This window comes from Aethalodelphis obliquidens, unplaced genomic scaffold, assembly GCF_003676395.1.
Source record: "Aethalodelphis obliquidens isolate GAN/ISIS:26980383/991018 unplaced genomic scaffold, ASM367639v1 scaffold24, whole genome shotgun sequence".
NCBI lineage: Eukaryota > Metazoa > Chordata > Mammalia > Artiodactyla > Delphinidae > Aethalodelphis > Aethalodelphis obliquidens.
In genome coordinates, this window is record NW_020837968.1 from 18,912,938 (window position 1) to 18,934,589 (window position 21,652).

Below are 21,652 nucleotides of genomic sequence, written 5' to 3' on the forward strand. Positions count from 1 at the left end.
CGAGCCTCACTAGTCCCAGGTCCCCAGGGCCCTGCACCAGAGACCCTGGGACCTGGCTTTGTTCACAGGTGAGCCAGCATTAGCCCCAGGATCAGCCTCACCCATCACTGGGCAGGCACCAGCCACTGGGTCCTGGCCCAGCACAACAGAGACCAACGCACTAACTCAGGGAGTTCCAGGGCCCTGCAGCCAGAGACTTTGGGACTGGCTCCACCCACCAGTGAGCAGGCACTAGCCCCAGGACCCGGGCTCACCCACCAGTGTGTGGGTACCAGCCTGGGGACCCCCCTGGGCCTCAGCCCTGCCCACCAGTGGGCAGACACCAGGCCCTGCGGCTAGAGAACCCAGGACCCAGCTCTGCCTACAAGGGGGCCGGCACCAGCGCAGGGATCTGATCCCCTGAGCCCTGTCCCACCCACCACTGGGTGGACAGCAGCCCCAGGACCACCACAGACCTACAGCCTGCTGTGTCTGGATGCAGCCCACAGACCAGCAGGCCAGCACTAGCTCCAAGACCCACTGAGCCCTAGTCCCACCCACCAGCAGGCTAATGCCAGCTCTGGGACACCTTGGGCCCCTCAGCTAGCCGCCCCAGGAACTGCTCCTGTCCACCAGTGATGGGACACTAGCCCAGGGAATAGCGGGGGCTCTGGCCTGCCAACCAGCAGGCCGACAGCAGGCCACCAGACATATTGGGCCCCTCAGCCAGCAGCCTCAGGACCCAGCTCCACTAACCAGCAGGCTGATAACCAGCTTTGGGATATCCCAGGCCCCTACAGACAGCCATGCCAGGAACTAGCGCACCCACCAGCACTAGATCTGGGACCCCAGCCTGCAACCACACACCCCGAGCCCAGCTCCACCCACCAGTGGGCCAGTACTAGTCCCAGGAACCCCCCACTCACTCCTGCAGCCGGCCACCTTGTGCCCCAGCCCACAGACGGAAGCCTTCCACGAGGCAGGGCCTAGCAACCAACCTGAAGGAGGGCCAGCCACACCTATCAGACTGCCCACAGTAGTCAGGCCACCACAACAGAAGGACCCAGGCAGCCCACACGGGGGGCACCCCTAGAGCACATAGCTCTGGTGACCAGAGGGGAGTGCGCTGCTGGGAAGCACAGGAGGTCTCCCACAAGAGGCCACTTCTCCAAGGTCGGCAAATGTAATGGATGCAAGTCAAATCATTATCACCTACACTTTACAGTGTGTATGTCAACTATATCTCGAAAAAACTGAAAGAAAAAATCAAGTCTTTTTTTTCCCACATGCCATTGTGCCTTTCTTCTCCTTTTAAGAACACTAATTACATGTATGTTATTTGCATAATATTGTCCCACAGGTCTCTGAGGCTCTATTAATGTTTTTTCCATTTTTTCCTCCATGCTTTCACAATGGATCATTTATACTGATTTATTCTGAAGTTCACTTACCCTTGGTTTTGCTGTTTCCAATATGCTTTTAAGCCCATTCAGAATTTTTCTTTTCAGACACTATACTTTTCAATTTTAAATGTGTTTTATCTAAGTAATTTCCATCTATCTACTGTGATATCCCCATTAATTATGACCATATTTACATTTAAGTCCTTGAACATGTTTTATAACAGATATTTTGAAACTAATTCCAGTATCTGAGTCATCCCAGCATCTATTTTCTATTGATTGCTTTTGGTCTTTACTACAGAACCTGTTTTTATGTTTCTTCATAGGTTTAATAATTTTTTATTGTATGCTGACACCTCCTCTAAACCAAAGAGAAACCTTCAAAAGCTCTAGTAGTTGATTCCTACAAACTTTTCTCATATCTTGACATATCCAGTCCCACCTATTCTGCATTGTGACATGAGTACCTACTTACTGACAGTGTAAAATTTTCAGTCTTATCAAATAATACTGCCAATCCTTAAATGCTGTAGCACTTAACTTTTAAGGATTTCCTAATTGGGTCTACGTGTCACTCTATTCACGCCAGCATTTCTCTGATTAGTAGTTATATTGTAGACTTTGTACTTATTTATATGGGGTTTTTAGAACTAATATATTTTTTCAGGAATGCTATCTCTCCCTCACTCTATCTCCACCCCCACTCCCAGACTAATTTTGTAAAGAGAGAGACCATATATATCATCTGTAACTTCTATACATGGTAGGTTATGACTAAATGCATTCTTCTCTTTTCCAAATGCATTTTATATGCATGATACAGTCTCTTCCTTATTATCTACCTTTCCTTTCATTACCCATTTTTACAATATAATGGAAACATGTACCACTTTTATATCCAGAAAATAATAATATAAATATGTAATTCAATGTTCCCTTTCCTCCAGAAAATATTCTGATTAATCCAACCATTTTTCAAACTCTTCCAGTACTATTACTACCCTACCTACCCACTTAACACCTTGTCATTTCTTGTATTATATAAATTGTAATTTTAGATCACCAAATTATTAAGGATTAACTTAAACTTGAGGTTTTGGTGGTAATTTCCCTCAGTGTTGTAACTGGAGTGAACACATAGAATCACCACCTACAAATTGACAGAATTTACATCTTTACAAAACTACCTACTGAATAATTTAGTTTTATTCAGTCATTAGAAATGGAGTACTTCTAAACTCAAAGATCACAAGAACAATGGTGTTTGTGAACTAACCAGGTAAAAATGGTTAGAAAAGAAAATCAATGAGTGGAAGCAAAAACAGAATTCAAAATGTTTAAAATTTAAACATTATACTTATTTTAAATTTCATCTTTGTGGCAGTTTGCTTTAGTTTATGTTGTGGCAGACATTGCTTTGAAAAGGTACACTTTTATCCAATTTCTTTAAAAAACATACTTCACAGATTAAGAAACAGTAACCTCTACAGAATATTGCTATAGAATTATAGTTTAAGCTTTCTAATATAAAAGCCATTTGTCTAATAAACGTTATCTTGGTGAAAAACTGCAAGTCAAAATAGTAATAAGCTTATCTTCACCTACCTGTAACTTTGGTTCCAATAACCAGGGGCAAAGGAATTTCGTCTGGGAGATCCTTGAACTGTGAAACATCCGCAACTTTCCTTTGCTGTAAGAGCCTTATTTTCTGCCGTTTCTGTTTTAATGCTGATCTCTCTTCCTCAAAAAATGCAGAAGAACATCTAGAATAAATTATAAAAATCATATAAACTGATAACTGTCCTCTATAAAAACTTCAAGTCAGACCATTCATCTCACTACTCCCTTTATTCTTCTCATTCTTTTAAGTACTATATTTAAAAATGGGTTCTTAGCAATAATAATTTTCTCTTCAAAGTAAATTACCTTTATATCTTTTTAAGAACAGGACCTTGCAAAACTGAAAGATACATAAGCAAGTCTAGATTATTCCTTCCTCAAAGGAGGAGGATTTGTTCACCATCCTTTGACAAAACTGCACCTGGATCCCAGGTCTCCTCTTAAGAACAATGTTCAGTTTCAATACTCTATTCAAAAGAACATGATATTTTCCCTGTGACCCAGTGAACCTATCTGTACAGGAATTAAAGATGAGACTTGCCACCGTGTAAACTTTTCATCATATTTCCTGTCTTGAAGTATGAATACTGAATATACTCTTACCTTTAGGGCCTGTCATATTTCTATTTTCAAATTCTAGGATGAACCAAAGGTATTTAAACAAAGCTTTCAGGCCACGAAATATACATCCATGTCACTACAGTCAAGATAATGAACATACAAAGACATTAATCAGCCCCCTAAAGTTTCCTTGTGCCACTTTACTATCCTTCCTTTGCTTCCTCTCATTTCTATACTCCTACTTCTCAAGCAATCACTAAGTTGCTTTCTGTATTAAGTTTATATCTTCTAAAGTTTTATATAAATGGAATCATCTAGTATATACTCTTTCTTCAGGCTTCTTTCATTCAGCATAATTATTCTAAGATTTGTCCATATTGGTGTATGTATCAGTGGTTCATTTCTTTTTATTGTGACACATCCTATTCTATGGATATAGCACCTTTTGTTTATCCATTCACCTGTTAGTGGACTTATGGGTTATTTCCAGGTTTTGGCTATTACGACAAAGTTGATATGATCATCTGTGTGTGGGCTTCTGTACAAACATATGCTTTCATTTCTCTTGATTAAAGTAGTGGAAGGGCTGTGTCATATGGTCAATGTGTGTTTAACACTTTAAGAAATCAAAGAATCCAAATATCACCAAAGAAGATATACAATTAGCAAGTAAGCATATGAAAAGATGCTCCACACTATATGCCACCAGGGAAATGCAAATTAAATGAGATATCACTACACACTTATTAAATTGCTAAAATCTGGAACACGGACAACTTCAAATGCTGGTGAGGATGTGGAACAACAGGAATTCATTCATTTCTAGTGGAATGCAAAATGGAAGACAGTTTGGTAGTTTCTTACAAAACTAAATATACTCTTACCATAAAATCCAACAATCATGCTCCTTGGTTTTTACTCAAATGAGTTGAAAACTTACATCCACACAAAAATCTGCATAGATGTTTACAGAATCTTTATTCATAATTGCTAAAACTTGGAATCAACTAATCTTCAGTAGGTAAATGAATAAACAAACTGGTACATCCAGAGAATGGAGTATTATTCAGTACCAAAAAGAATGAGCTATCAAATCATGAAAAGACATGGAGGAACCTGAATGCATATTACCAAGTGAAAGAAGCCAATCTGAAAAGGTTACATTCTGTGTGATCCCAATACATGACATTCTGGAAAATGCAAAGCTATGAAGACAATAAAAATATCAGTGGTTGCCAGCAGTTGTGGGGATGCGGAGAGGGGTGAATTGGTAGAACACAGAGGATTTTTAGGGCAATGAAAATACTCTGTAAAATATAATAATGATAGATATATGTCACTGAACATTTGTCAAAACCCACAGAAGGTATAATACCAAGAGTGAACTCTAATGGAAACTATGGACTTTGGGTGGTTATGATGTGTTGGTGCAGGCTCATCAGCTGTCACAAATGTACCACTCTGATGGAGGACACTGATAGTGGAGGAGGCTATGTATGTGGGCGGGGGGGGGGGGGGGCAGTAAACCGGAAATCTCTGTATCTTCCTCTCAATTTTGTTGTAAACCTAAAACGACTCTTAAAAAATTAAGTCTTTTAAAAAAGAAAGAAAGGAACTGCCAAACAGTTTTTTCAAAGTGGTTATACAATTTTATATTCCCATCAGCGGTGTACAGGAGTTCAAGTTTCCCCATAGCCTCACCAACACGTGGTAGGCTTGGTCTAGTAAATTTTCAACACTGGTTTTAATTGGCGTTTTTCTAATGACTAATTATGTTGAATATCCTCTCATTGGTTTATATGATATTCTTATATCATTGGTGAATCATCTGTTCAAATCGTTTGCCAATTTGTTAAATGGGCTGTTTGATTTTTTTTTTTCAGCTGTGCCGTGCAGCATGAGGATTCTAGTTCCCCAACCAGGGATCAAACCCGTGCCCCCTGCAGTGGAAGCATGGAGCCCTAATCACTGGACCACCAGGGAATTCCCGTTTCTTTTTTTTTTTTGGCAGTACGCGGGCCTCTCACTGTTGTGGCCTCTCCCATTGCAGAGCACAGGCTCCGGACGCGCAGGCTCAGAGGCCACAGCTCACGGGCCCAGCCACTCCACGGCATGTGGGATCTTCCTGGACCGGGGCATGAACCCGTGTCACCTGCATCAGCAGGCGGACTCTCAACCACTGCGCCACCAGGGAAGCCCCCGTTTGATTCTTAATACTGAATTTTCAGAGTTCTTCATACATTCTGGATATAATATACACTTTCAGCAATCAAATTTTATTTAAATAGTATTTTTGCATAGTTAATACATTCATAGGCTTCTAATTTAAAAGGTTCAAAAGGCACTGAAAACTCTAATACCTCTGTCCCTCGGTTTCCTGTCTTCCAGAGGATCATGACTGTAGGTTTTCTACATGTCCTTCATTGATACTTTAGGAATACACAAGCAAAAACTGCTTATGTTCCCTTCTTATTTTCCCCAAATAGCTACAATATGCTCTGTTGTGTATTTTGCTTTCTTAAAGTATCTTAGCAATCACTTCTATATCAGTACATTAGAAAACTCCTCTGTTTTTTGGTGGGTTTTTTTGGCCACACCACACAGCATGCGGGATGCTGGTTCCCCGACTAGGGATTGAACCTGCGACCGCTGCAATGGAAGCGCAGGGTCTTAACCCCTGGACCTCCAGGGAAGTCCAACTTCCTCTGATTTTAAGTTAAATGATTTCAGAGTTTTCTACTATTTTGAGGTACCATACTTTAATTAATCATTCCTCTATTTATGGACACTTAGGTTTTTGCCAATCTTTTGCTTCTACAAATACTACTGTACGTGTCACTTTACCCATGTACAAGTATTTCTGTGATCTAAATTCGCAAAAGTACTAGGTTACAGGGTATGGAAATTTGAAAATTTGACAGATATTACCAAATTGCCCTCCACAGAGGTTATATAAATTTAATCTCTCACCACCAATAGTGACTTTTTCACCACACCGTTGCCAAACCCAACATATTAAAACTTTATGAACTCCATTGATCTGATAGTTAAAAACAGTATTCTGATTTTATATTTGATTTTATATTTCTCACTATGAGTAAGATTGAACTGTTTTCATCTGTTCAGAAGAGCCATTTCTTTTTCCTTTCTTATGTACTGTCATATAAACAGACACTTTTATTATAGGTTATTTGACTTTTTTTAATTGATTCATACATAGTTCTTCATATATTTGGAAATTAGTCCTTTGTTGTAAGAATTATAAATATTTCTGTTATTGTCTTTTGACTTTGTTTATGGATTTTCTGTAGGGGGGCAATGCAAAATGTTTTCATTTTTATGAAGTCAAATTTATCGATATTTTCTTTTATGGTTCCTAGCTTTGGGGCCTGTTAGAAAGATCTTCTCCAATTCAAGATTAAGCAAAACTCTCCTACAGGTTCCCCTAGTGGTTTTACTGTTTCATTTTAAAAATGTGAATCTCTGATCCTTTTCAAATGTTTCCTGGTATAAAGTATGAGATATGAAACCAACTTGTGTTTTCTTAGATTGCTTCAGAGTGGTCTCAGTATCCATTAAGTAAGTAATTTAACTCCTCTCTCCCTATGTGCTTGAGATGCAACCACTGTTATCATGTATTAAATTCCTATAGACATCTTTGATTCTATCTGGACTTTCTCTCTCTTTTTTTTTTTTAGTTTTAATTTTATTGGAGTATAGTTGATTTACAATGTTGTGTTAGTTTCATGGGCTTTCTCTCCTTTTTTTTTTTTCCTCTCCTTTTTAATTCATCTTTCTATGCATGTACCACTACAACACCATTTTGATTATGATCACATTATATCTATTTTAATAGGTGATAATACATACTACATATGTATGTATGATACTACATAGTCTCCCTTTATTACCTTGCTTCTTCAGAATTTTCCTGGATCTTCCTGCTTGATTTCTCTTCTTATATGTGAATTTTAGAATTAATTGATCTAGTTTAAAGTTAAAAAAAAGGGGGGGGGGCTACTGATATTTTTATTGGGACTGATTTTAGAATGCTGAGTATCCTAAACCAAGATCATCTATGTCTTCCCATTTCCTCATTTGTATCCTGCACATTTCCTGTTAAGCTCCTTCTTGGTATTTTACTTTACTTTTTCTTTAGGATATTTGGAAAAGTACATTGTATCAATAATTTGTAGTGTACCTCAACTTCCTCAGAGAAAAGAAAAACTATAAACTTTTGTTGAAAATAAAGACTTCATTTCAACTATTAATTTACCTTGATGAAGTAAAGGACTATAAAATTCAACAATGTTATGGTAACATAAGAAAGGATAAATTAATAAGAGAAATATTATGATTTTATGAAATATTATATTAGAAATATTATGACAAACTGCAGAATTATAACTAAACAATAAAATAAGGTGTGACTAATATCTCATTCTGACAATAATCAGAAACAGTGTGGCTTAATTTACTCAAACATGTAAAGTCACAGCAAAAAGCCCCCAAATGGCCTAAAGTAATTAACAAAGACCATAAATCACCTGTATGAAACACACTAACGTATCACATTTTGATTTGTTCTTATAAATGAGGGAGATATTTAAAACATCAGCAGCAATGTCATCTTTCCATACAATGGGATAAAATAAAATATTACCAGTTCAATGAAAAGTTCTCCTTGAATTTCATTACTATCTACAGAAATCAGGAAAACTAAATTCCATACCTACTTGTCCAAGTCACTTTATAATTCCAAGTCTTCTCTGAATTTCCCCACAAACTGAAAAAGTCTTACACATGCTTTTACTAGGCAGACAGACATGAGACTAATGATGTAGTATATTGCAAAATTTCTCTCAAAAGTAATATAAGGTTTTCTGATGTGTTAAGAAAGCAAGATAACACTAGAAAAGGAAAAGCAGTTTAACACGAAAAGTAATTCTCAGGAAGTAACATATTGGATACATTCACTTGATTTGTTTCTACATAGAGTAAAACATGCATTTGTGGAAAGGCTCTTGAGGTGATAAAAAGAGTTTTACAAAAGGTAATAACAATGTATGCGGGGAGAGAGGGGGAAGATGGCAGAAGGGTAAGACGCAGAGATCACCTTCCTCCCCAAAGATACATCAGAAATACATCTACATGTGGAATAACTCCTACAGAACACCTACTGAACGCTGGCAGAAGACCTCAGACCTCCCAAAAGGCAAGAAACTCCCCCACGAACCTGGGTAGGACAAAAGAAAAAAGAATAAACAGAGACAAAAGAATAGGGACGGGACCTGCACCAGTGGGAGGGAGCCGTGAAGAAGGAAAGGTTTCCACACACTAGAAGCCCCTTTGCGGGTGGAGACTGCGGGTGGCGGAGGAAGGGAGCTCCGGGGCCGCAAAGGAGAGCGCAGCCACAGGGGTGCGGAGGTCAAAGCGGAGAGATTCCCGCACAGAGGATCAGGGCCGACCGGCACTCACCAGGCCGAGAGGCTTGTCGGCTCACCCGCCGGGGCAGGCGGGGCTGGGAGCTGAGGCTCGGGCTTCGGTAGGAGCCCAGGTAGAGGACTGGCTGCGTGAACACAGCCTGAAGGGGCTAGTGCGCCACGGCTAGCCGGGAGGGAGTCCGGGAATGGAGCTGCCAAAGAGGCAAGAGACTTTTTCTTCCCTCTTTGTTTCCTGGTGCGTGAGGAGAGGGGATTAAGAGCGCTGCTTAAAGGAGCTCCAGACACGGGCGCGAGCCGCAGCTAACAGCGCGGACCCCAGAGACGGGCATGAGACGCTAAGGCTGCTGCTGCCGCCACCAAGAAGCCTGTGTGCGAGCACAGGTCACTATCCACACCTCCAGTCCGGGGAGCCTGTGCAGCCCACCTCTGCCAGGGTCCCGGGATCCAGGGACAAGTTCCCCGGGAGAACGCACGGTGCGCCTCAGGCTGGTGCAACGTCACGCTGGCCTCTGCCGCCGCAGGCTCGTCCCGCACCCCGTACCCCTCCCTGCCTGCAGCCTGAGTGAGCCAGAGCCCCCGAATCAGCGGCTCCTTTAACCGCGTCCTGTCTGAGCAAAGAACAGACGCCCTCCAGCGACCTACATGCAGAGGCGGGGCCAAATCCAAAGCTGAGCCCCGGGAGCTGTGCGAACAAAGAAGAGAAAGGGAAATCCCTCCCAGCAGCCTCAGGAGGAACACATTAAATCTCCACAGTCAACTTGATGTACCCTGCATCTGTGGAATACCTGAATAGACAACCAATCATAACAAATTGAGGAGGTGGACTTTGAGAGCAAGATTTATTATTTTTTCCCCTTTTCCTCTTTTTGTGAGTGTGTATGCTTCTGTGTGAGATTCTGTCTGTATAGCTTTGCTTTCACCATTTGTCCTAGGGTTCTATCCGCCCGTTTTGGTTTTTTTTTTACTTAAAAAAATTTTTTTTCTTAATAATTTTTTATTTTAATAACTTTATTTTATTTTACCTTACTTTATTTTCTTTTATCCTCTTTCTTTCTACTTTTTCTCCCTTTTATTCTGCGCCATGTGGATGAAAGGCTCTTGGTGCTGCAGCCAGAGTCAGTGCTGTGCCTATGAGGTGGGAGAGCCAACTTCAGGACACTGGTCCACAAGAGACCTCCCAGCTCCACGTAATATCAAACAGCAAAAATCTCCCAGAGATCTCCATCTCAACACCAACACCTAGCTACACTCAACGACCAGCAAGCTACAGTGCTGGACATCCTATGCCAAACAACTAGCAAGACAGGAACACAACTCCACCCATTAGCAGAGAGGCTGCCTAAAATCATACTAAGTCCACAGGCACCCCAAAACACACCACCAGACGTGGACATGCCCACCAGAAAGACAAGATCCAGCCTCATCCACCAGAACACAGGCACTAGTCCCCTCCACCAGGAAGCCTACACAACCCACTGAACCAACTTTAGCCAGTGGGGACAGACACCAAAAACAACGGGAACTACGAACCTGCAGCCTGCAAAAAAGAGACCCCAAACACAGTAAGATAAGCAAAAGGAGAAGACAGAAAAACACACAGCAGATGAAGGAGCAAGATAAAAACCCACCAGACCTAACAAATGAAGAGGAAATAGGTAGTCTACCTGAAAAAGAATTCAGAATAATGATAGTAAAGATGATCTAAAATCTTGGAAATAGAATAGAGAAAATGCAAGAAACATTTAACAAGGCCCTAGAAGAACTAAAGATGAAACAAGCAACGATGAACAACACAATAAATGAAGTTAAAAATACTCTAGAAGGGATCAATAGCAGAATAACTGAGGCAGAAGAACGGATAAGTGACCTGGAAGATAGAATAGTGGAAATAACTACTGCAGATCAGAATAAAGAAAAAAGAATGAAAAGAATTGAGGACAGTCTCAGACACCTCTGGGACAACATTAAATGCACCAACATTCGAATTATAGGAGTTCCAGAAGAAGAAAAGAAAAAGAAAGGGACTGAGAAAATATTTGAAGAGATTATAGTTGAAAACTTCCCTAATATGGGAAAGGAAATAGTTAATCAAGTCCAGGAAGCACAGAGAGTCCCATACAGGATAAATCCAAGGAGAAACATGCCAAGACACATATTAATCAAACTGTCAAAAATTAAATACAAAGAAAACATTAAAAGCAGCAAGGGAAAAACAACAAATGACACACAAGGGAATCCCCATAAGGTTAACAGCTGATCTTTCAGCAGAAACTCTGCAAGCCAGAAGGGACTGGCAGGACATATTTAAAGTGATGAAGGAGAAAAACCTACAACCAAGATGACTCTACCCAGCAAGGATCTCATTCAGATTTGATGGAGAAATTAAAACCTTTACAGACAAGCAAAAGCCGAGAGAGTTCAGCACCACCAAACCAGCTTTACAACAAATGCTAAAGGATCTTCTCTAGGCAAGAAACACAAGTTAAGGAAAAGACCTATAATAACAAACCCAGAACAATTAAGAAAATGGGAATAGGAACATACATATTGATAATTACCTTAAATGTAAATGGATTAAATGCTCACACCAAAAGACACAGACTGGCTGAATGGATACAAAAACAAGACCCATATATATGCTGTCTACAAGAGACCCACTTCAGACCTAGAGACACAGACTGAAAGTGAGGGGATGGAAAAAGATATTCCATGCAAATAGAAACCAAAAGAAAGCTGGAGTAGCAATTCTCATATCAGACAAAATAGACTTTAAAATAAAGACTAGGGCTTCCCTGGTGGCACAGTGGTTGGGAGTCCGCCTGTCGATGCAGGGGACACGTGTTCATGCCCTGGTCTGGGAGGATCCCACATGCCGCGGAGCGGCTGGGCCTGTGAGCCATGGCCGCTGGGCCTGCACGTCTGGAGCCTGTGCTCCACAACGGGAGAGGCCACAATGGTGAGAGGCCCGCGTACCGAAAAAAAAAATAATAATAAATAAAATAAAGACTATTAGAAGAGACAAAGGACACTACATAATGATCAAGGGATCGATCCAAGAAAAAGATTTAACAATTGTAAATATTTATGCAACTAACATAGGAGCACCTCAATACATTAGGCAAATACTAACAGCCATAAAAGGGGAAATCGACAGTAACACATTCATAGTAGGGGACTTTAATACCCCACTTTCACCAATGGACAGATCATCCAAAATGAAAATAAATAAGGAAACACAAGCTTTAAATGATACATTAAACAAGATGGACTTAATTGATATTTATAGGACATTCCATCCAAAAACAACAGAATACACATTTTTGTCAAGTGCTCATGGAACATTCTCCAGGATAGATCATATCCTGGGTCACAAATCAAGCCTTGGTAAATTTAAGAAAGTTGAAATTGTATCAAGTATCTTTTCTGACCACAACGCTATCAGACTAGATATCAATTACAGGAAAAGATCTGTAAAAAATACAAACACATGGAGGCTAAACAATACACTACTTAATAACGAAGTGATCACTGAGGAAATCAAAAAATACCTAGAAACAAATGACAGTGGAGACATGACATGGGATGCAGCAAAAGCAGTTCTAAGCGGAAGTTTATAGCAATACAATACTACCTTAAGAAACAGGAAACATCTCAAATTAACAACCTAACCTAACAACCTAACCTTGCACCTAAAGAAACGAAATTGAGCTATTTGTAATGAGGTGGATGGACCTAGAGTCTGTCATACAGAGTGAAGTAAGTCAGAAAGAGAAAGACAAATACCGTATGCTGACACATATATATGGAACTTAAGAAAAAAAAATGTTATGAAGAACCTAGGGGTAAGACAGGAATAAAGACACAGACCTACTAGAGAATGGACTTGAGGATATGGGGAGGGGCAAGGGTAAGCTGTGACAAAGTGAGAGAGTGGCATGGACATATATACACTACCAAACATAAAACAGATAGCTAGTGGGAAGCAGCCGCATAGCACAGGGAGATCAGCTCGGTGCTTTGTGACCACCTAGAGGGTTGGGATGGGGAGGGTGGAAGGGAGGGAGATGCAAGAGGGAAGAGATATGGGAACATATGTATATGTATAACTGATTCACTTTGTTATAAAGCAGAAACTAACACACCATTGTAAAGCAATTATACTCCAATAAAGATGTTAAAAAAAAAAGATTGTACTATGAAATAGCATGTTTCTAGAAATTATAAAACATATTTATGTTTGTCACACCACAAAATGTTAATAAAGTTCACAATTGTTTAATTCTTTGTTTTCACTAAAAAAATTAAAATTTCAAAGGATAAAAAAAACAATGTATGCATAACCTTATAGCTTCATTAAATGATTTTTAGTGCATTCTTAAATATTTTTTGGAACATAGTGGAGCATAGATAATATAACAAAATTATGTTCAAAGCCTGTGACCTAAACAAAAATGAAATTGTGCATTTAATTATAAGATACGTAAGTATAAAAAGCACCTACATTAATGTTGGTCAGTAGGATATATTTAACATATAACTATTCTGGGAAGTTGTGTTTTGGTACTAGTCCTTTTGAAGATGAAAAAGTCAATATGGTAATAATACTACCAACTAATTTATTAATTTTATTTTAAATAAAAACATTATTTTTACCTCCGTGGTTTCCCCATAAGCCGCCTGATTTTTCCCCATTCTACTCTTGTTAACTTTCTTGTTTTCAAATTAGGAAAAGATTCCTTTAGACAAACACAGAAGTCATTGTCGCCTTCAAAAAGTGGTCTGTAAAACAGAAATGGTATTTTAATAGTTAATATACAATGTGTTACTTAAGAGCCATAAAATTCAAAATATGCATTCCAATTTTCAACATATTAATCACAAGATGCCAAACTTTCACCTCTACCCAAAACAGGCACAAATTCCAAATGTTAAAATTAAACTAGATCCTTTGCATTTATGAAACAAATAATGTGTAAAAGTTACTCAAGAAATACTGTCTGTGCTTGAGACTCCAAGAGACACTGATTTTTGTTAAAAATCTCCTATAGGAGTCTATCCTTCCAGAGGTTATCTTGGCATTATCATTATATCTGGTGAGGATAAACAATGTTAGCTACAAAGTATCTTTGTCCCAAAAGTAATATCATCACCAGGGAGTTACTCTTTGAGAGTAAATTCGTTTTAGAAAACTGGGGGACTCCAGAGGGTTAGATTAGTTCTTGGGAAATCGAGGACTCGGATCATACTAGGACACCCTGAGAGCTGTCTTAAGCCTATGAAAAAATTTGTGGACAAAAATAAAACAATTTTATTCATGAGTTTGGGAAACCAGGAACCAGTCTCAGCAATGACACATGAAATGTCTTGGGCTTAAATATGAATGTTCATGAGATTCACAAGGTTCAGAGTACGCAACTGGTGAAAGCAGAGAAAGGAAATAAAGATAAGCAGTCAGCAAAGCAAGCACCACTGACTGGCATGGATTAGATAAGATTAGATTGTGGTGGATGAGAAATCAGAATTTTTCCTCAATAAATTCTGTTGTTGAATAATTGGATTTCACCCAAACCTCTATGTTCTACTTAAACATTTACATATAACTAAAATGCATGAATATCATCCCCCAAATAGAAAGACTCATTAAAATCTTCCTGAATCACTTCTACCATTAATGACTGTTTCTCTACTATTATACTAGCATTTAAAATCTCGAGATTTATAAAACAAGTTCCATTCACTGCAAATAATGGTGCTTTGTTTTTAGGGTATCTCCACTCCACAGTCTTTGTAAATTATAATATGGAGATTATACTTTCATTTGATTTTTCAGAAAAACATATAACAACTTCTTCCCCAAAAGGGGTAGGAGGGAAGAAAACTATGAAAAATGGAAATGGATCAAACTAGAATGAGGAATAGAAAAAGAAATTCAGGAAAAAAATAGAATCAAAATAGACCTCTAGAAAAGGTTGAGGCTTTGAAAGATTTTTTTTTTTTTGGTGGTACGCGGGCCTCTAACTGCTGCGGCCTCTCCCGTTGCGGAGCACAGACTCCGGACGCGCAGGCTCAGCGGCCATGGCTCACGGGCCCAGCCGCTCCGCGGCATGTGGGATCCTGCCAGACCGGGGCACGAACCCGCGTCCCCTGCATCGGCAGGAGGACTCTCAACCACTGCGCCACCAGGGAAGCCCAGGTTGAGGCTTTTAACATTTGAAAATCTTAAACTTCTGGTTCAAATGATACTTGTGATATGAGCCATGATACATACTTATCTATATTTGAGTAGAACCACTCATATATGCACCACTTATGTGCTTTGGGAAGCTTGAGTAAGTTACGTAATCGAAAACCAATCTTCTGTGAGGCCTTCTTATCTGGTGTTGACATTGTTGCTGTAAATTTCTGTACAATAAAAAAAAGAGATTAATTACAGTTCCATTAAGTAAAAATGAACATCTATAACAGTGAATACATTTGTAGAAAGCCAGATTATGGTAGGTACTCAAAAAGATTCAACAATATACAAAATGAAAATTTTTGTCATTATTTAACAAATATACATTCTGATTATTTCTTACAAAGTTAAAGCCTCCAATTTCATAACATATTTTGACAAGGAGGGTGAAATATTTGCCCCCGCCATGTTTGCACTACAGTGTAATTTCAATTTAGGTATGTAGGAAGAAGATACTTTTGAAAAATATTTCTAGAGTTCTAGGTCCAGAAAAGACAAGTAAGGACTCTGACACTATTGTGAGAGACAGAGTGAGAGCGAGAGAAAGAACCTGAAGAAAATATCACTCATTTGTATGAACTTTAAAAATGTCTAGAAAGATGTTCTGTACTCATGGATTGGAAGAATATTGTTAAAATGTCCATAATACCCAAAGCAATCTACAGATTCAATGCAATCCCTATTAAAATTTCAATGGCATTTTTCACAGAAATAGAACAAGCAATACTAAAACTGTTATGAAACTACAAAAAAACCTGAATAGCCAAAGTAATCTTGAGAAAAAAGAACAAAGCTGGAGGCATCATGCACCCTGATTATAAACTATATTACAAAGCTACAGTAATCAAAACATGATGGAACTAGCATAAAAACAGACACATTAGGGTTTCCCTGGTGGTGCAGTGGTTGAGAGTCCGCCTGCCGATGCAGGGGACATGGGTTTGTGCCCCAGTCGGGGAAGATCCCACATGCCGAGGAGCGGCTGGGCTCGTGAGCCATGGCCGCTGAGCCTGCACGTCCGGAGCCTGTGCTCCGCAACGGGAGAGGCCACAACAGTGAGAGGCCCACGTATCACAAAAAAACAAACAAACAAAAAAAACAGACACACTAGAGCAATGGAACAGAATTGAGCCCAGAAATAAATGCATGCATATATGGTTAACTGATATTTGACAAGGTAACCAAGAATACTCAATGAGGAAAAGACAGTCTCTTCGATAAATGGTGTTGGGAAATGGTTTTCATGTGCAAAAGAATAAAACTGGCTTCCTGTTTTACACCACTCATAAAACTTAACTCAAAATGGATTAAAGCTGTAAATGTAAGACCTGAAACCATAAAATTCCTAGAAGAAAACATAGGGAAAAGTCTCCTTGACACTGTTCTTGGCAATGATTTTTTGAGGATGATACCAAAAGCAAAGGTAACAGAAGCAACAATCAACAAGTGGGACTACATCAAACTAAAAAGCTTCTGCATCGCAAAAGAAACAAAATGAAAAGGCAGCCTACAGAATGAGACAAAATGTTTGCAAATCATATATCTGATAAGAAATTAATACCCAAAGTATGTAAGAAACTCATAGAACTCAACAACAAAAAGACAACCTGATTAAAAAATGGGCAGAGACGCTGAAAGACATTTTTCCAAAGAAGACACAAATGGCTAACAGGTACATGAAAAGGTGCTCAACATCACTAATCATCAGACAAATGCCACAGTGAGATATAACCTCATACCTGTTAGAATGGCTATTATCAAAAAGGCAAGAAATAACAAGTGTTGGAGAGCATGTGGAGAAAAGAGAACCCTGTGAACTGTTGCTGGAAATGTATATCGGTGCAGCCAGTATGCAAAACAGTATGGAGGTTCCTCAAAAAATTAAAAACAGAAGTACCACATAATCCAGCAATTCTAACTCTGGATGTTTATCCAAAGGAAATGAACTATCTCCAAAAGATACATGCAGCCCCATGTTTGTTGCAGTATTATTTACAATAGCCAAGACATGGAAACAACCTATGCATCCACTGACGAATGAAGAAAATGTGGTGTATAAATAAATATATATATATATAAAATATTATTCAGCCATAAAAAAGAAGGAAATCTTGCCATTTGTGACAACATGGATAGGCCTTGAGGACATTATGCTAAGTGAAATAAGTCAGACAGAGAAAGACAAACACCATATAATTTTACTTATATGTGTGACCTAAAAAAAAATTACCTCCCTCCCCACAAAAAACCCAACTCAGTAGATACAGAGAACAGACTGGTGGTTGCCAAAGACAGGGGTAGGGGGGCAAATGAAATGGATAAAGAAAGGTCAAAAGATACAAACTTCCAGTTGTAAAATAAGTAAGTCATGAGGATGTAATGTACAGAATGGTGACTATACCATACTGTATACCTGAAAGTTGCTAAGAGAATAAATTTTTAAAGTTCTCATTACAAGAAAAATATTTTTGTAACTATGGTAATGGACGTTAACTACAGTGGACTTACTATGATGATCATTTCACAATATATACAAACACTGAAATCATCATGTATACCTTAATATAATGTTGTCAATTACATTTCATTTTTTAAAAAGCTTAAAAAACACCATCAGAACATCAAAAGAATACAACACAACCAAGTGGAATTCATTCATGTCAAGAATACAAGGATGGGTCAGTATTAGAAAACTATTAATGTAATCTGTCATTATTAATAAATCAAACAATAAAAGTCATATGATCACCTCCACTGATGCTAAAAACACTTGATAAAATTCAATATCCATTAAAAAAAAACACTTAATGGAATATAAAAGTAGACAAAATGACTAAAAAAACATGATATACCAGAAGTTAAATGATACAACTAAAGTAGTACTTGAAGGGAAATTTAATTCATTGGGTAAATGCTTATATTAGAAAAAAGGAAAAATTTCAAATAAATAACTTATCCTTCCACCTTAAGAAACTAGAGAAAGAATAAAACTCAAAGCAAGCAGAGGAAGAAAATAATAAAAGTTAGAGCATAAATAAAGAAAAAATAGAAAACCAATAGAGAAAAATCAATAAAACCAGAAGTTCCTTGAAAAAAATCAACAAAATTGACAAACCTTTAGCAATACTGACCAAGAAAATAAAAATAGATGAACACTTTCTTAACCTTCAAAACACATTTCTCCCCATTCCAATCAAAAGGTCAGTATTGGACTTCCCTGGTGGCACAGTGGTTAAGAATCCGCCTGCCAATGCAGGGGACAAGGGTTTGAGCCCTGGTCCGGGAAGATCCCACATGCCGTGAAGCAACTAAGCCCATGCGCCACAACGACTGAGCCTGCACTCTAGAGCCCGCGAACCATAACTACTTAGCCCTCGTGCCACAACTTCTGAAGCCTGTGCGCCTAGAGCCCGTGCTCCGCAACAAGAGAAGCCACCGCAATGAGAAGCCCGCACACTGCAAAGAAGAGTAGCCCCCGCTCGCCACCAACTAGAGAAAGCCCGTGTGCAGCAATGAAGACCCAACACAGCCAAAAATAAAATTAATTAATTAATATTTTAAAAAAAGGTCAGTATCATATTCAATGTTAAAATTCTAAAAACATTCTCATTAAAGTGAGGAATATGACAAAGATGTTGATTATACCCCTATTTATTTATTTATTTATTTATTTTTTGCGGTACGCGGGCCTCTCACTGTTGTGGCCTCTCCCGCCGCAAAGCACAGGCCCCGGACGCGCAGGCCCAGCGGCCATGGCTCACGGGCCCAGCCGCTCCGCGGCATGCGGGATCCTCCCAGACCGGGGCACGAACCCATGTCCCCTGCATCGGCAGGTGGACTCCCAACCACTGCACCACCAGGGAAGCCCTATACGCCTATTTTTGACACTGTTTTGATGGAATTAGCCAATTAAACAAAAGGAATAAAATTGTAAAGGAGAAGACAAAATTACCATTATTTTCAGGTGATATGACTCCCCCAGAAAACTCAAGAAAATCAACTATAACCATTAAAAGGAATAAATTAATAAAGTGGGAGAAAACAAAGTTGTTATACAAAAATCTCTATTTAAAAAAAAATCATTATCGACTCAACTGCCCCAGAGCCTGAGGGGAGGGCGGACTCACTGAAGCTGCTCGCTCGGGAGGGGCCCCACCAGCCGAAGCCGTGACAGTCTTTGGGACCCTGGGGCCAGTTGTTTCAACAAGTAACTTAAAGACAAAATGGAAAAACAAGGAGGTTTGTGCCTGAGATCATGTTGATGTGAAACCAGGGATGGCTACGTTGTGCCAGCTCATTCATCCTGGGGTAAGCCAGCTGCCGTGTCATGAGGATACTCAAGCAGCCCTCAGGAGAGATCTATGTGGCAAGGAACTGAGGCCTCCTACCTACACCACGAAATCAAATTATCAATGCCTGAAGGAGACTGACCAGAGGCCCAAGGACACAGGAAATATCAAGGTCATTACACAAACATCAGCCCCACAGAACCCCTAAAGCCCAGATCCTGAAGAAGCAAAAGAGGAGATAAACTGCCTCAAAAGGGATATTGGTTATGTATACTCCCTGCAAGAGTACATCACAGGGCTTGTTTCCACTGATGATGACAAGAGATGCTACAACGGTACTTTAAGTTTTCAATATAATGGAAAATAAATCAAAAAAAAAAAAAAACCATTATCGGGACTTCCTTGGTGGTGCAGTGTTTAAGAATCCACCTGCCAATGTAGGTGACACAGGTTTGAACCCTGCACCAGGAAGAGCCCACATGCAGCAGAGCAACTATGCCAGTGCACCACAACTACTGAGCCTGCGCTCTAGAGCCTGTGAGCCACAACTATTGAGCCTGAGTGCCACAACTACTGAAACCCACGCACCTAGAGCCCATGCCCAACAACGAGAAGCCACTACAATGAGAAGCCCGCACACCGCAACAAGAAGCCCAAACACCACAACGAAGAGTAGCCCCTGCTCGCCGCCACTAGAGAAAGCCCATGCACAACAACAAAGACCCAACACAGCCAAAAATAAATAAATAAATAGATAAATAAATAGATAGATAAATAAATCATTATCTTTTCTATATATCAATGAGAACAAATCAAACAGAAGAAATATCCTGTTTATGACAGCAAAAATAACAAGAACAAAAAGTATTAAACACCTAGGAATATACTTAAGAAAGGTGCAAGATTGACATGGAAAAAAATGTTAAAGTCTACTAAGGGGTACTAAGGCTTGAATAAGTAGAACTACAACCAGTTCTTGGATGGGTAGTACCAATGTTACACGTCATAACCCCAAAATTAATTTATAATATTAGTTCAACATCAATGAAAATCCCAACAGAATTTTTTTCCTAGTCAAGTTGATTCTGAAGTTCATATGGAAAAATAAATGTTCAAGTATACTTAGGAAAATCTTTAAAAAGGATAAGTAATAATGTTATATCAGAAATTAAAACACAATATAAAGTCACATTAAAACAATTTGAAGGACTTCCCTGGTGGCGCAGTGGTTAAGAGTCCTCCTGCCAATGCAGGGGACATGGGTTCAATCCCTGGTCCGGGAAGATCCCACATGCTGTGGGAACAACTAAGCCCGTGCGCCACAACTACTGAGCCTGCGCTCTAGAGCCCACAAGCCAAAACTACTGAGCCCATGTGCCACAACTACTGAAGCCCGTGTGCCCTAGAGCCCATGCTCCGCAACGAGAAGCTACCACAATGAGAAGTCCACATGTCGCAATGAAGAATAGCCCCCGCTCACAACTAGTGGAAAGCCCATGCGCAGCAACGAAGACCCAATGTGGCCAAAAAATAAATTAAAAAAAAAAGTTGACACAAGCACATACAGAGACATGCTAGACATAAAGAGATAGAAAGTCTAGAAATAGGGGTTTCCCTGGTGGCTCAGTTGTTAAGGATCCGCCTGCCAATGCAGGGAACGTGGGTTCGATCCCTGGTCCAGGAAGATCCCACATGCCACAGAGCAACTAAGCCCATGCCACAACTACTGAGCCCACGTGCCACAACTACTGAAGCCCTCGTGCTCTAGGGCCCATGTACCACAACTACCAAAGCCTGTGCTCTGCAACAAGCCACCGCAAGGAGAAGCTCACACACCAAAATGAAGAGTAGCCCCCACTAGTAGCCGCAACTAGAAAAAGCCTGTGTGCAGCAACAAAGACCCAACGCAACCATAAAATAACAAACAAACAAACAAAAACTTAAAGAAAAAAAGAAAGTAACTTGGTCTTCCCCATTTGAACTCTTAAAAAAAAAAAGTCTAGAAATAATCCCAAATATATAGAGGAATACAGCTTGTCATGCAGCAGCATTATAAACCAATGTATAAAAGATGGATTGGGGCTTCCCTGGTGGCGCAGTGGTTGAGAGTCCGCCTGCCGA

The 21,652-nt window shown here is 39.7% G+C and overlaps 1 protein-coding gene across 1 annotated transcript in view; it reads right to left on the minus strand.

Moving 5' to 3' along the window:
- The window catches only part of LIN9 (lin-9 DREAM MuvB core complex component), a 110,569-nt gene that overhangs the window by 73,906 nt on the left and 15,011 nt on the right, over nt 1-21,652 (minus strand). The window contains exons 5-7 of the mRNA XM_027122350.1: nt 15,276-15,409; nt 13,661-13,786; nt 2,988-3,145 (exon numbers count right to left, since the gene is read on the minus strand). Coding sequence (XP_026978151.1) covers nt 2,988-3,145; nt 13,661-13,786; nt 15,276-15,409 — 418 coding nt within the window. The remainder of the gene's footprint in view (nt 1-2,987; nt 3,146-13,660; nt 13,787-15,275; nt 15,410-21,652) is intronic.